General features: G+C 36.5%; 2 protein-coding genes across 3 annotated transcripts; one reads left to right on the top strand and one right to left on the bottom strand.

Moving 5' to 3' along the window:
- Positions 1-2,835: 2,835 nt before the first annotated feature.
- Positions 2,836-6,500, top strand: LOC129292063 (uncharacterized). The gene is made up of 6 exons (XM_054929567.1): positions 2,836-3,214; positions 3,760-3,892; positions 4,024-4,127; positions 4,630-4,801; positions 4,895-5,035; positions 5,148-6,500. The coding sequence occupies exons 1-6, from the start codon at positions 3,165-3,167 to the stop codon at positions 6,309-6,311; spliced, it is 1,764 nt and encodes a 587-aa protein (XP_054785542.1). The 5' UTR covers positions 2,836-3,164; the 3' UTR covers positions 6,312-6,500.
- A 1,891-nt stretch (positions 6,501-8,391) lies between these two features.
- On the bottom strand, positions 8,392-14,790 carry LOC129292937 (somatic embryogenesis receptor kinase 2-like). 2 transcript variants are annotated; one of them, XM_054930652.1, is made up of 11 exons: positions 14,184-14,790; positions 13,193-13,325; positions 12,980-13,051; positions 12,483-12,626; positions 11,811-11,882; positions 11,639-11,710; positions 11,442-11,554; positions 10,750-10,881; positions 10,328-10,669; positions 9,455-9,849; positions 8,392-9,078 (listed from the first exon to the last, which is right to left on the bottom strand). In XM_054930652.1, the coding sequence occupies exons 1-11, from the start codon at positions 14,266-14,268 to the stop codon at positions 8,764-8,766; spliced, it is 1,875 nt and encodes a 624-aa protein (XP_054786627.1). In that variant the 5' UTR covers positions 14,269-14,790; the 3' UTR covers positions 8,392-8,763. The 2 variants fall into 2 exon arrangements, with proteins under 2 accessions (XP_054786627.1, XP_054786628.1); XM_054930653.1 differs by having other exon boundaries at positions 12,483-12,614.
- Positions 14,791-15,007: the final 217 nt, after the last annotated feature.

Here is a 15,007-nt window from a genome sequence, read left to right as displayed (position 1 = left end):
GGTTCTGCTCCGCAATTGCGTATTAATATAGAACAAGGAATGAATGAATGTGCATGCGAGAGAGAAATAGAGAGATTTGTAACAGTTAAGAGTAATTAATTGAATTCAAGATATAGGGTTCATTTTGAATCGCTTCGATTTTGGGCATTAATATGGTGGTCATTCAATTCGCACCATTTGCTTGGTTTGGTTAGGAAAACCTAATATGTTTTTATTCTAAAAATCTGGAAATCAACATCAACATATGTTTTATTTGTCGTACCTTCACCATTATTTAATTCATTACCTTAGCTTTGATCAAAATTCTTCATAAAAGTCCTATCCTTCAAAAAATTAAAACAAAATTCTTCGTGCGATCTCGCCGAAAGAGAAAAAGATGGTGGAGAAATTACAGTTCATGGCTCCTTTTTGAAAATTTTTATTCTAAAAGACCATTGATCATGGCATGTTTTTAAATTAGTCTCTGGCATTAACGAATGCTTTCTCGGAAATTTTTAAACCATTAGAGAAAATTTTACATAAAATGGTCAAGCTTTTTATAGGAAAATATTCTCTGCTGACCTCGCGCGGATTGTTCGTCTTGAGATATCGATGAAATAAATTCTCATGAGCGAAAAAGGCAAGTCATGATTTTGTGAAGCCAAGCGCAAAAAAAAATTGTTTTTGAAGTAAGTAGAAAATAAAAGCAAATATGCCTTTTTAAAGAATATCATTTACTTACAGAAGACTAAATAAAATGAAGTACTCCGTTCAATATTATAAATTACACTCTTAACGATTTCCAACGACTTAGCTAATTATTTTTAAAATTTTATTTTTTATATTTATTTTTATTTAATAGATGTCTTGATTAAAAATTTTTATTAATTATATTCTTTAATTAAGAATATTTTTTTAAAAAAACCTCATTAATTGCATTTTAAAACACCTATATATCTAAATGATTCCCAATATTTGAGATGCTATATACTCAATAAAATATATTTATTGCATTCATTACATATATCTTTGTCTTGACCACCAGCATTCATTACATATTGATCGGAAGATATTGAAGACTCAAAATTCTGTTGCTTTGATCATATATAAAAATTTATTAGGGATACGCCGCTTGAAAGGTTTGAACCTTGTTGGCATCTAAAATAGAACTGTTTTCAATAAAAAGATAATTATGAATAATGAAAAAATTATTAATTAAAAATTTTATTTTATATATGTATATATAGACATACTCCTTGAATCCTACTTGTAAGACTCTTTATTTTTAAAAACATTATATATATATATATAAATCCTAAATTACCCTTAATTAAAATTACTAACTTTACCTTGATACCATCCAAATAAATCAATTGGATGTGTGGGCATTTTGGAAACAATTCATCACTACTTCATCAAGTTTTATAAAGTTTCTTATATTAAAAATTAAATAATGTTTTTAGAAGGTATCTTATGTAAAGGATCAGAGGGAGTATTTTGTTGACAGCAACGATGGTTTGAGTAGGGAAAAAATGAGAAATAGAATTGTGTATAATGTCTTCAAGGTGTTGATAATCCATTTTATATAGGCTTAATTTATTCTATGCATTTTCAAAAGTTGGATGCACTTTGTGTTAAGGATGAATTTCCTTCATAACACATTGATGTATGTGTCAATCATAAATTTCTTTCAGAATACAATGAGGAGCCTTAAATGCCTTAAACACAATTTACATTATCAAAAGTCAAAACTCAAGTTTAGACAACAGTTTCTTTTACAAAGTGATCATTTATGTTTGTCTTTTGTGCACTAAAAAATATACAATGAATTTATATGTTTTGAATAAGGTGGATTTTGCCCGCAAAAAAAAAAAAAAAAAAGGAACAAGGTTGATGATCAATTAGAATTTGTGTTTTGACTGCTGGTAGCTAGAAGTCTGCTTTTCTTGACAATAGAGTGATGTCTCTTGAAGTGACATAACTCTTCAATAGAAATATATGACCTTTATTCGATGAAAGTGCTTTATATACCAACACTATCTATCAATGGTTATTAAAACTAATCTTTTCATCAAGAGTAACATTTTTATAGTACGTAGTGTTTTTTTTTAAATAATAAAATAGCGGTTATCATTTTTTTTTTGGGGTTTTATATAACCTTCTAGAGTATTTTTAGATATTGTAAGGATATGACCTTATGAGTTTAAGGGTTGCAACTCCTTGCATAATCTTTTGTAATAATTTTATTTTGATAGTATAAAGAGTAAATTCTGCTGACAGTAGAGATAAAGTAAATTTTTTATAACTAAATTGTTACATATGCAAAGATTAGGACTCAAACATCTAACCACTTATTTAAGTACTGAGAACTTTTATTACTCACACTAACATTAATGGACAACTCTTTAAAGTTACAATTTAATTTACAGGGACATGAATTTTTAATTAGGTATCTTGTAGAAACCAAAGAGAAAGAGAGAAAAATGAATATTGTTGTAAAGTCTTTTGAGTGTTGAACTTGTGAAGCTGTTTTGGTAACGTTATTGAGTTTATAATTATATGGTATAATCAAACATGAAATTGACGTGATGTACACAGTGATTAAAAAATGTGAAAGTTGAAGGTTAAGCTCCTTTAGATTATTTTCTATACAATAAAAGTTAAGAGAAAATATCTTTGTTTGGTATCGGCGATTGTCCACCACAATAAAAATTATTGATTATCCATATTCCATAATGGAAACACAATTGAATAATTACAAAAATAAGAATAATTAAGAATAATAATAAGCATAACGTAAAAGAGCGGTTGGAATAACAGAAAAATGAATCCAAGCAAAAACAACCAGTCAGCTTCTGTGCATAACCTACTCTTCCTCCTCTGTGGCCCCCACGGAAATCCTCTGTCCGTCGACTGAGACTCCCGCGTTCATCACTACGTATCGTCCGCACGCGCTCATCAACTTATAATCTTCCAACTGGGTTATCCAGATCATCCCATCCTTCCTCGTTAAGGAACTGCCAGCCAGTCCCACCTTCCCTTTTTTTATTCAAATTTGGCCAACATGGGGAATTCTGAATTGCCCAATTGCCTGCTATGCCTCAAATTCTGTATACGATTTCGATTGTGAAGCCCGCTTCTGTTTTCATGCAATTCAGGACGCTGGTTTGATTGAACGCTCGACCATGTCGATTCTCGGGTCCTTCTTCAACAGGGGTTTTATGGCTTCCAAATGGTAACTCACATCTTCTGGGTTTATTTTGTTTATTGATAATTCATGTCTGGTCCCGATCCAAGTTTTTCTCCGGCTTTTGTTTTCCGTTTGTGTGTATATTCTCGCAATCATTTGGAATGCATGAATATGATATCTTAGAATTCTTTTTAAAGGAAGGACTGATATCTGGATTCTTTATTAATAAAAATAAGAAACCATTACGTGGGTTGACCTTGTTGAACTTATATTGGTAATTTTACCTGAATTATTCTTAACAAGCCTTCATCTATGACTATCTTCCGTTATGAGCTTTTGCTGTCCTGGCTAGATTTTCTACTGAATCTTGCAGCTGTGTTTCCTTTTTCTGGTTTCTGGGTCAATTGTCTGTATGTGAATCATGAGGATAGCGTATTCTATTCTTTTCTTAATATACACGTTTCATTAGATTAACGGTACGTGAGCTCATTCTGTAATCTCTTCTTAACGTTGATTTTTCTTTTCCCTGTTGCCTAATTTTATTGCTAGAGTGATTTTATTTTATTTTCCCATAATGTTTACACTCTCAGCAAAACACTACTGAAGCTGACAATTCCGCGTATAAAGTTGCTAAGAAACAGAAGAGAGATTCAACTAAAGCAAATGCGACGTGACATTGCCAAGCTCCTTGAGACTTGTCAAGAAGCTACTGCTCGAATTAGGGTATAATTTATTCGCACAAATTGTTTACCTTTTTTACTTTCCAGATTTTCAAACCCTCAGCTAATGGCAGAAAGAAAAGTGTCTTCAGTTAACTATTTTTAGAGCTATTCTTGATGAGATGATCCATGCAGGTGGAACATATTATCAGAGAGGAGAACATGATAGCTGCTCAAGAGATCATTGAATTGTTTTGTGAACTTATTGTAGTCCGCCTTCCCATAATTGAATCACAAAGGTATTATAAAAAAAAAAAAAAGAAAAGTTATGCTTAAATTTTGTGAAATCCCAATGATTTTAGGAGTCGTGATCCCTCCAAGGAACATAGCTGAAATACAACAGACGCGCGCGAGCGCGCGTCTGTAGTGTCAAAATTGACCTAATTAGAGTACTGAGCTGTACAAATAAGAAGGATCTCTGCATATTGCCTCCGCTTTTGGCCATTGAGTCATAACTCATAACCTGTTTCAGTGCTACACCAGAGTTAATTTTCCGTATTCATATTTCTAGAGAAGAACATGATTGACATTATGCCATATTTTAAGCATCTTACACTGTTATATTCTAATTCAAATCTGCCATGTGAAAAGATTTTAATCATGTTAAACTACTTTGGCCGACATGTTATTTGAATGGCTTATGAAATCTGTATCTAACTGTAATGCTTTGTATATATGTTTCTTTATTGAGACTCAATGAAAGTTCTCTTACTATGTATCCAAACTCTCAATGTTGTACAGGGAATGCCCTCTAGATTTGAAGGAAGCAATATCTAGTATATGTTTTGCTGCGCCAAGATGTGCTGATCTGCCAGAGTTGTTGCAGGTGCAACTACTATTTGCATCCAAATATGGAAAGGAATTTGTATCAGCGGCAACTGAGCTCATGCCAGATTGTGGGGTTAATCGCCAGGTTCCATGAATTTTCAATTTGCTTTTGAGCATTGTCAAGAAGGGTAAATGCTATTTCTTTTGGTGACATTCTACATTTGAATTGGAATTGCAGTTAATAGAGCTTCTATCTGTACATGCTCCATCTCCAGAAAAGAAACTGAATCTTCTGAAAGAAATTGCAGCTGAGCATGAGATAGATTGGGATCCAGCTGCTTCAGAAACTGAGCTCTTCCAAAAACAAGAAGACTTGCTGGTACGTAATCGGCAGTATTGACTAGCCAAAAGAATGTAATTTGTGATCATGGTAATGGCAACTTCTCTTTTTCATTTCTATTATTATCTTGTATGTCACTCTTCTTTTTCAGAATGGCCAAACACAAATTTCTACCGAGCCTAAATTGCTCCTTCCTGAAGAAAAGCACAATGAAACATCATACTCTGCTCCCGACCAGCCTGACCGAGAACAACCTGATTCTGATTCTGATTCGGACTCTGGCTCTGGTTCTGACACATTGGAATTTCCTGAAGTTCCTCAACCACCAGTGCTCTCAAATCTAAATGTTGCCACAGCTCCAGAAATGGCCACTCCTCCGGTTTTCCCACACCGTGAAGTTGAATTTCTCTCGTCAAGCCATTCTGGAATCATACATAAAGACGAACCTCAAACCTCTGCTAGAATGGATAATAAGCAGTTTGTGCCATTTATCTCTCCTCCATTTGTATCGCCGGAATCATCCAACACAAGACATGGTGACTCACTTCCTTCCCTTATGACGAAGTCTGAGGCCGATGTAGACTTAAAGGATGTGTTGGATGCTGCTCAAGCTGCTGCTGAAACTGCTGAACGGGCAGCAGCTGCAGCTCGGTCAGCAGCTAGTCTTGCAGAAGTCCGCATTAACGAGCTTACCAAGAGAAATGTTGGACACGAAACAGACAGTACCTCTGAGAATCCATTCCACACTGGTGGTTCTCACCATTCTGCAACAACAAAAATGGGACTTTTCAGTGAGCAAAATACTTCTAGTGACTATGATGGCAACTTTATGAATGAACTGGAATCTCATAAGGATTATAATCCAGCTCCGTCAGCAGCGAGTCTTGAACAAGTCCACAATAGTGATCTTACTAAGAAAAAGAGTCTGTGTGAGACAGATGATGCCTCTGAGAATCCATTCTATGCTAATAGCGCAAATCGATCTATAGCAATAGAAGGGGGACTTTTCAGTGAGCAAAATACTTTTAGTGATTATGATGATCATGGTGTGGAAGACCTGAAAACCCGTCAGGCTAATAGTGCCTCCCCAGGACCTCAGTCATCAAGTTCTCCTTCAAATGACACTATCAAGGCAGAGCATTATTCTTCACTTCCCAATTATGGAACACTGGATGACAGATCATCTAGTCTCCGGTTTAGGAATTTACCTTCGATGGAAGATGATTTATATTCCTCGTACCCCAATTTATTTACCTTTCCGAACTCAAATAACGGACCTCAGACTGGTTTGGATAATCATCACTCCAATTCATGATCTGTGACGGGGAATTCTGGCTTTAAGGTCTTCACACTACATGCCATGGCTGCCTCTGCATCAGTGAACGCTCAATCTTTTTTGGTATCCCGAAGTTGTTTGATGGTGGCTGAGGCTATAATGAATGTGAAGAACCAATCTTGTATTGAAAATAAGGAATTTTAATTCCGCGGTTTCATAGGCAGCGTATGATCTTGGCTTTTCATATCTGCTAGAAGATAGATGAAGAATGCTAGACATGTTGGCATGGATGACCGAAATGCTACGTGAGGAAAAAATATCCAACAAAAGCACATGCAAATGCCAGGAATGCAATTTCCATCACTGAATTCGAGTTATTATTATAAATTTATAAAATACTGAGACTCTTTCAAACGCTAAAAAGAATGTGAAACTGCACACAACTTATTAGCAATGAACTTTCCATAAAATTGAAAAATTATAGAAATAATTCTTTGCTGTCAATTAACTCATTGCATTTTTTTTTTTTTTACACCAACGGGGAAATCAAATTCCATTAACTAAAGAGAAGGTTCAAACATAACAAAGCAAAAGGTCATAAGCACAAAGGCAAAGACATCAAAAAACAGAGGAAAAAAAAGAGACTAGAGATTAACCAATGCCTTCTCTGTCCCTGTTAGTCACTGAGTTGACCAAAAGTGGGTTTGGTGAGCAATTTCGTCACAAAAGTGCCTCCTTTGTGGCCAGATCTTTATTGATGGCTCTCCATAGAAAGTGATTTTAGTGGGGACTTGATCGCCAAAAGTTCTCAAGCAGAGGTAAAGAAAAACTAGGGCCGTCTAGCGTAAGAGGATGTATTCTAGAGTAATTAAGTCTGTAACCATTTCTTTTTTTGCAGTATAAGTGCAATTAACTTATTGCTATATTAATTGAACATAATATGTCAAAAAAAAATTCTACATATAATTTTCTTCAAAAAAAATTCAATATTACTGAGATATCACAACCTATAACCAAAAAAAAAAAAAATTCTCTACAATCCTAAAAGTTTAAAAAAAATTATCGCAATAGAAATAGAATCGGTAAATGTCATTTTAGATCCTTTAACCACACTAAATGAAAAAGAAGGTCCCTTAAACTTTAAAAATTCACTTCAAACCAAAGTACTGAAGTGAAATTAAAACATAAAGTAAAATTACCTCATTGTCCCTCATCCTCTTTAATTCTATTTTAAAGTTGTTCATTGACCTGTAGATATTATTTGTGCCATTATTAAATCTTGATTTTATTTCATGTTATGATTATGATAAAATAAATTGTTGATTTCATTACATAAAGTTATTTATTAACCCACAAAAGTTGTTGGTGATATTACTAAATCTTGATTTTATTCCATGTTATGATTATAATAAAATAAGTTGTTCATTTCCCTACATGAAGTTGCTCATTGACTTACAGGAATTGTTTGTAATGTCACTAAATCTTGATTTTATTTTAAGTAATATAATTATAATAAAATGGATTATTCATTGCTCATACAAAGTTGTTCACTTTCCTACATAAACTTGTTGATTGACCTATAAGAATTATTCAACATCAGAGCTCAAAATTGAAGAGGGTTAATTCTGTCATTTCTATCAACATCTTAACTTCACTTCAATACTCCTAATCTGAAATGAAGTTTCCAAGTCTAAGAAATCTTCTCTTTCATTAAGAGTGATCCAAGGGTTTTAAATTAAATTTTTCCAAATAAAATCCCAAGTGGCTCGAGCATTCCTCACGGGCGGGCGGCCACGCGTGTAAAGTCACCTTGTGACTCGATGGTTTTCTTAGGCTTGTGTGCGCGTATAAGAATTCCCCTTGACTTAATGGGTTTCATTGGAATGAATCTCTATCCTTTCCAGCAAACCAATTGATGAAGTCCAAGCCATTCTCTCATCTTTGCCACTTTCTCGTGCACTTCGGAGAAACCGCAAAAGACATGAAAATCATGTCCTGTTGATAATTACAAGCTGCTCGGCGTCCATAACAAAACTTGTGTTGTCCCATGCTAATCTTAATCGAGAACGTTTCCCTTGGAATCATCCCCAACCCTAGGATTGATCCATAAATAACCCCATTTGAAATCTTACACACTCATACTAGTAAACCCCACTAAATAACAAGATAACATATAGAACTGTGGTTCGGGAAAGGCTACAAAACTCAAGATTAAGCTGGCCATTGTTTCATTTGATGTTTACATCAAATTGCCAAACTGCAGATGATACAGATTGCAACTCATGATAAAGCTAACCCCTATGCACAAATGTAAATGAATACAATGCAGTGGACTTACAAGAGGCATAATCAGGATGTGTACTCAAAAGGAACCAAAGGGAGGGAAGAAGGTAAAAAAGAGAGCTTCTATAGTTAAAAAAGAAAAAGAAAAAAAGGGATAAATGATGCTTGTTTTTTTTTCTTTACTTTTCTACTGTGCCAACTGCCAATGTCACCTTGGACCTGATAGCTCAACTGCATGTAGATTTTCGGTTGAGTCAACAAGCCAATCAGAACCAGGATGAGGGGCTAGCTCCACTTCCTGGCGGTACACTTCCACCTTTTGCCACTCATCCCATCGCTCAGCCAAGCCATCGCCTTCAAGCATTCTCACAACTTCCGACATCTTAGGCCGGTCCAAAGGGGAACCTTGCGTGCACAGCAGTGCAACCTGAATTAGCTGTTCTACCTCGGCTTCAACGTAATTGTTTTGTAGATCAGGATCAACCAGCATTTCCAGCTTCTTCTCCTTCAGAAGTCCTTTTACCTAAGAACATGTTCAAGAGTATGAGATTTGGAGGCGAAACACCAAAAGAAAACTTTACGCAAGTATAGATGTTTTGCACAGCCACTCAGCCAAAGCCATGACGAAAAGATTGAAGTAACTTGCGTGCTAGCTATTAAGTTCTCTAATCAAATAATAACACATGGACTTTTACACATCTCAGCACCAAATTAATTTCTGCTTAACAGCGGGGGAGGGTTGGGAATGGTTCCTCCATATATCAGCCATCATTGGGTATAACCAAAAAAAAAAAAAAAAGACATTCTACAAATTATTGCAGGATGTAAAATTGCATAGAATTAAACAGCAAAGGTATATTGCACTTGAACAAGATGATACGCTTTTATGGTAAACATACCCAATCAAGTAACATAACATCATCATCATTTGCTAGCCGGGCAAGGTCAAAAGCTCTTTGTCCAGTAATCAACTCCAAAAGCATGATACCATACCCAAAAACATCAGTTTTCTCAGAAGATTTCCCAGTAGATAGGTACTCTGGAGCTATATGCCCAATTGTGCCCCGAACAGCAGTGGTGACATGGGTATCCTTGTAGTCCATAAGTTTTGCCAGCCCAAAGTCCCCAACAACAGCCTCAAACTCCTCATCCAACAATATGTTTGCAGCTTTCACGTCTCGATGAATAATCTTGGGATCACAATGATCATGCAAATAAGAAAGACCCCTTGCAGAACCCAATGCAATTCGTCTCCTTGTTGGCCAATCCAGGGGAGGTTGATGTGCTGGGCGCTCTAGAGTAATACAAATACAAAATTACAAGGTGAATACAAAAACCAACTATATGTTGAAATATGAGCGGAAGACAGCCCCTGAATCACGATAGTTCAAATAAAAAATTCATTAAACATTGTTCAATTTGAAAACGGACACACAATCAGAAAGCAAAGGCATCTATAAATAATAAGGGGAATCGTTATTCTAACATTGTCATCCCTCTCCCTGGCCATTATATATTGGAGATCCTATCCTCACTTTTTTGTGTAGGTTAGCATCATCTGCATCTTTCCATTGGACCAAAAAACCATTTCTCTCCTTAGAAAACACAAAATGCAAGGTCACCTAATCAAAGCTATTGCCATTACCAATTTACCATTAGAAAGTAAGAATGCCCTTGCATTAATCAAGACTTCTTACATTCTCTTCAATGATTAACAATCAATCAAGTATAATGACTTTCAAAAGTATAAGCAAGAAATGCAAAACATCCACCTCTTAGGCATGAGGCAACACTCCCATTAGCCATGTAGGGATAAACAAGCAGCCTCTCAGTTGGTGTCATACAGAATCCACGCAATCGAAGAAGATTTCGATGTACAGCCATGCTGATCATCTCTACTTCAGTCTGAAACTGAAGCTCCCCACCAGGTGTACGTTCCTCTTTCAGTCTTTTCACAGCAACCAATGAACCATCAGCCAAGCGCCCCTTGTATACTTTACCAAATCCACCCCTTCCCAGAATGTTCTTATTGCTGAAACTATCAGTTGCAACTTGCAGTTCTCGTAGTGAGAACCTTTTGAGCTGTCCAAGATGAACTTCAGGATCCTCTTCAGCTGCAAATATACTTTAAGTCAGAATCCATCCTACTAGCAGATTCAACCAATCTAGAATTCATTTAGATGGGAATGCTAACCAGGCACATCGAAGAAAAATTCTTGTGGTTTCCTTCGACGCCACCATGCAAATGCAATGGCAGGAGCCGCGAATAACAAAGCAGCACCAGCAGCAACTCCTCCAGCAATTGCCCCAGTGGCACTATTACCTCCTATGATTGGATATACAGAGAGAATATAATAAAGGTGCTTCTTTAATCTTCTTTATGCTCACCATAGCATTACAACCATAAATTTAATGCAGAAAACACAATCAGATCTTGACCCGACAAAAATAGCCTCTTGAGCAAATGACCAATACCTTCCCATATTAAATGCATACATAAAGAATTTAATCTTCAAGAAGGTGATGGGATCTAAAAAAATAGCAAAATGTCCGTAAAACATTAAGAGGTTTAGAAACTTTCTGGTAGAGATGTAACAGCTAATAATATTTTCACAGGCATCCACCTTTGCTCAGGCAGCACGCCTATAAAAAAGTCAATTATTTTTAAAGATAAAAAGATCATTATGTAATATGGTTGACCACTAAAAGATACCCATTCAATTAAAAACCCTAACAGGCACTACAATAGCACAAAATAAGATGATGTCAAAAAGCCAAGGTAAGAAAAACTATTCAACAGGGCAATTGCAACAGAGGAATTGCCAAACTTAAAAATAAATTGTCATCTAAATTCTGAGTTGACATCGGAAACAGCAGAAAGATTACCTGGCACAGAAATTGGGGCTGGTGGGACAAAAGGGGGTGGAGGAGAAAATGGAGGAGAGCCAGGACAAGGGTGCCCAGTTACTGGCCCACAAAGACCCAGGTTGTTAGCAAAACTGTAAAAAGGAAAGAAACACAATCAGAAAATTTTGCAACCAGGATCCATGAAGGTAAGGGTAGTGCTTGTGTCAGTAAGAAACCTGATAGGAGTGAATAATGAGAAGGAACCATTATCTGGAACCACACCAGAGAGACGGTTGTTAGATAAATCCCTGCAATTTCATCTTAATTAATGAGGACAAAATAGCAGCTAGGCACATGCAAGTTAAAGTAATAAAGTAGGAACATAAATTAAAGTAAATTAGCACTCACAGCACTTGGAGAGATGAAATATTGGTCAATGACATGGGAATGGGACCCGACAAGCTGTTGTTATTAAGCCGGCTATCCTTAGACAAACATATCAACGAAACAGTATTAAGATCTATGCTGATAGGCAAAATGCAAAACAAAAGACATGCAAATTGACAAGCCCAGGCACAGTATTATTGCACAAATAAATGAAGGCAATTTGCACCAAACAAAATCATGGAGGTAAAGCAATTTTGGACAAGGGAACAGAAGTTACAAATTTTCTTTCCATATTTAAGCTAGCATGACCAGTCCAAATTTATATAGAATATTAGAAACAGACCTGAAACTCTTGCTTTAGTTAATAGTTAATAGTTATTTTTCTACCAGGATAGTCACATAAATTTCTTTGGATTGGTTCCAACTTCAAAGTGTAAATGCTAAAGAGCACATTCAAAGGTTTCTATTTGTTTAGCAGTTTCAACACAATACAGAGACTTTTGCATCAAATGAGATTTTCTCTGGGTAAAATTGAAAGCTAATTTCTAATTAATACATTTTTTTCATGAAATAATTCTTACATTCTTTGTTTTAAGTTATAACTCTTACAGTTTTATTTTCTCACTGCATCAACAGATCAATCATTCACAAGCATATACATTTAAAAAAAATGCCAACAATAAGTATACTTACAGGAATCGCAACTTTGACAACTTGCCCAAAGAATCAGGGATGGGACCAGTGAAACTGTTTAAGTACAGATCCAAGCTCACCAGGCTAGTAAGATTCCCTAAGTCACTTGGAATTGGGCCAGTAATATTATTGCTGTAGAGTTCCCTGTCATTAAACCCAAATTAATATACGTATCAAAAAAGGTACCATTAGCAAGCTGCAAGTGTGGGATTAGGAAAATTCTTGAAACCCTTCTAACCACCCCCTTTCTCCCAAAAAGAAGAAGAAGAAGAAGAAGAAAAGAAAGAAAAAGGAAAAAGAAAAAAATATATATATCCTAGATCATAATCAAGCCCCAAAACCCACAAGTACGGATGAAGAAAGCCCCATTACTTGAGATGGTCTTTGTTTTGAAGCTTATTTGTTCCCACCTCATTGCCCCAAGACAACAAAAAATTAATGATAAAATGATGAGGCTCAAGAAGATTGAAACATCAAAGGATAAAAGCATAACTTACAAGTACTGCAAATTCTTGAGCTGGCCAAGCTGTGGAACAAGTTGACCAGATAAATCAGCATTTCCTAGATCCCTGACATCAGAAAAAGTAGAGGGAGTGGAGAGGGAGAATAGAAAAAGCAGTGTTAGAAAAGTTGTGAGAATAAATTGCATGAGATTTTACGTATAGAATAAGCATATATTAGTGATAGATATTTAGAGGCAGACAGCTTACACTCTTATTACACTGTTATCATTGTTGCATGTTACATGAAACCATGTGCAAGGATTGACAAGCGTAGGGTCCCAACTTTGTAAAACATTGTTAGGGTCCAGTAAATTTGTCCTAAGGCTATGTAAAGCATCACCTGCACACAGATGCGAAATTAAACAATCAGGTGGTGGTAAAAATCATGATACACTTCAGTGTCAAAACCACATAGACGCTTCCAATTACAAAGATACAAGATGTTAGGAGGAATATAACACTATGTTTTACATGTATTACATGGCACATTTGACAGAAATTGCAAGTAAGAAACATATAGCATCATGTTGATTAAATCGTTCAAGCACAAAAATAAGTTGCCCAGCACCTGAAGTACATGAGGCAGGTCGCTAAGATCTTTTCTTAGCCAACCTAGTAGAATTTTAACCCAAAAAAAAAAAAATCTATTGCCTTAAGCAGCCCTGGTGTTGTGAGACATGGTGCATGACAAAAATAAATTGCATCAGGAGGATCTGATCATGGCAATTCAGCGACCAACATTGTTACTGTTCCATGTGTCACCCATTCATACCCAAGCTTACAGTACGCAAAGAAAGACAATACTCACAGCACTTAAAACAAGCTCGGCATTAATGCATTGTTTTTATCAAATGTTCTCGCAGAGAAAACCATTAACATATTGCGATGGAAACCTTACCACACTTCTCAGCGATGGGATATCTTTCAGGACTTCTTGTGCTAAGAGATCACTACAAGTTCCAAGAAGTACCAAAGGTAAAGAATTGCAAAAGAAATATTTCTTCTAGCTAGCATAAGTCCCGCGGATGGATCCAGACGCCCAAGGCAAAAGGAACCCATTTATCCAAGCAATCACAATCAAAGAAGCAACAAGCAAATGCTCACCCAAATTTGAAGATGGAGCATTTTATTTCAAAGCAAAGACCAAAAACAGCTAGTTTCACGTGAAGGAGATAAAAGCTAGCAGCTTCTGACAAACCTTCCGTGTTTGCAGAAATCAACCACAATGGATGAATTAGCGAGACCCACCAGAAGAAAGCAGAAGCCCAGGCCTTTCTCTCCATTTAAGTAAGTAGCCGAATCAATGATCCAGATAATATCCGACACCCCAGTACCCCGTCACAAAGCTCCTCTCTTCCCCCAACCAACCCAGATTACTCAAAACCCTAGCTCCCAAATCTCACATGAAACTCCCTCAAGTTTCCACCATTACCACGCAGAAACATCCCCACCACAGCATCAGACCCAAAAGGCAACATCAACAAAATAAACCTCCAGCGGGTTAGCCCAGGTAGCCAAACCTGGAATTCTTGTCAAGTAAAAATTCATAACATTTCCCCACTTTTCGTTAGAGTAAAAAACTTTTACTTCTCACTTGCTCGCAGGCTTCAGAAGAACACAAATACTCTTTCTCGAGCCAGTCTGAGTCAGGCAGTGTGAGATTGATATCTTCTTTTGAGTGAGGCGTGCACACGCAGTGGAGCGAGAGAGGGAGAGGGGGAGGGAGTGAGTGTGGGTGAGAGACGCCTGAGAGAGACAGGGAGAGAGGAGGAAGCTGCCCAAACGGTGCTGACCGCTGCCCGAAGCCAGTCAAAACGCCTTCGCGCTATAACGTGGATAGTGACGTGACTCTTCTTCAAGAAAATGGCCAAACCAATTCAAGAAAATGGCCAAACCAAAACTCCGTTTCTTGGGTCAAAATGGAAGTGGGGACCTGGTGGGTCCCACTCCTCCTGATTGCCACATAAGATGCTTTGCAATGTTTATTTAATGCATTTTGATAACTTCCTTTTGGGAGAGAGA

The sequence above is a fragment of the Prosopis cineraria genome, unplaced genomic scaffold (genome assembly GCF_029017545.1).
Source record: "Prosopis cineraria cultivar Desert tree isolate PC_DT_omini unplaced genomic scaffold, ASM2901754v1 PC14, whole genome shotgun sequence".
NCBI lineage: Eukaryota > Viridiplantae > Streptophyta > Magnoliopsida > Fabales > Fabaceae > Prosopis > Prosopis cineraria.
Note: the sequence above shows the minus strand (reverse complement) of the source record. Positions and strands in the feature narration are given on the sequence as shown.

What these genes read in the sequence shown, in the direction of transcription:
- LOC129292937 (XM_054930652.1), bottom strand. Translation starts at nt 14,268, where the DNA reads ATGGAGAGAAAGGCCTGGGCTTCTGCTTTCTTCTGGTGGGTCTCGCTA. An exon ending in GATAACAGTGTAATAAGAGT is followed by an intron (nt 13,052 to 13,192) that starts GTAAGCTGTCTG and finishes TTCTGATGTCAG; the next exon opens with GGATCTAGGAAATGCTGATT. An exon ending in TCATTATTCACTCCTATCAG is followed by an intron (nt 11,555 to 11,638) that starts GTTTCTTACTGA and finishes TCCTTTTTACAG; the next exon opens with TTTTGCTAACAACCTGGGTC.
- LOC129292063 (XM_054929567.1), top strand. Translation starts at nt 3,165, where the DNA reads ATGTCGATTCTCGGGTCCTTCTTCAACAGGGGTTTTATGGCTTCCAAA. An exon ending in GGTTTTATGGCTTCCAAATG is followed by an intron (nt 3,215 to 3,759) that starts GTAACTCACATC and finishes TTACACTCTCAG; the next exon opens with CAAAACACTACTGAAGCTGA. An exon ending in AAAAACAAGAAGACTTGCTG is followed by an intron (nt 5,036 to 5,147) that starts GTACGTAATCGG and finishes CTTCTTTTTCAG; the next exon opens with AATGGCCAAACACAAATTTC.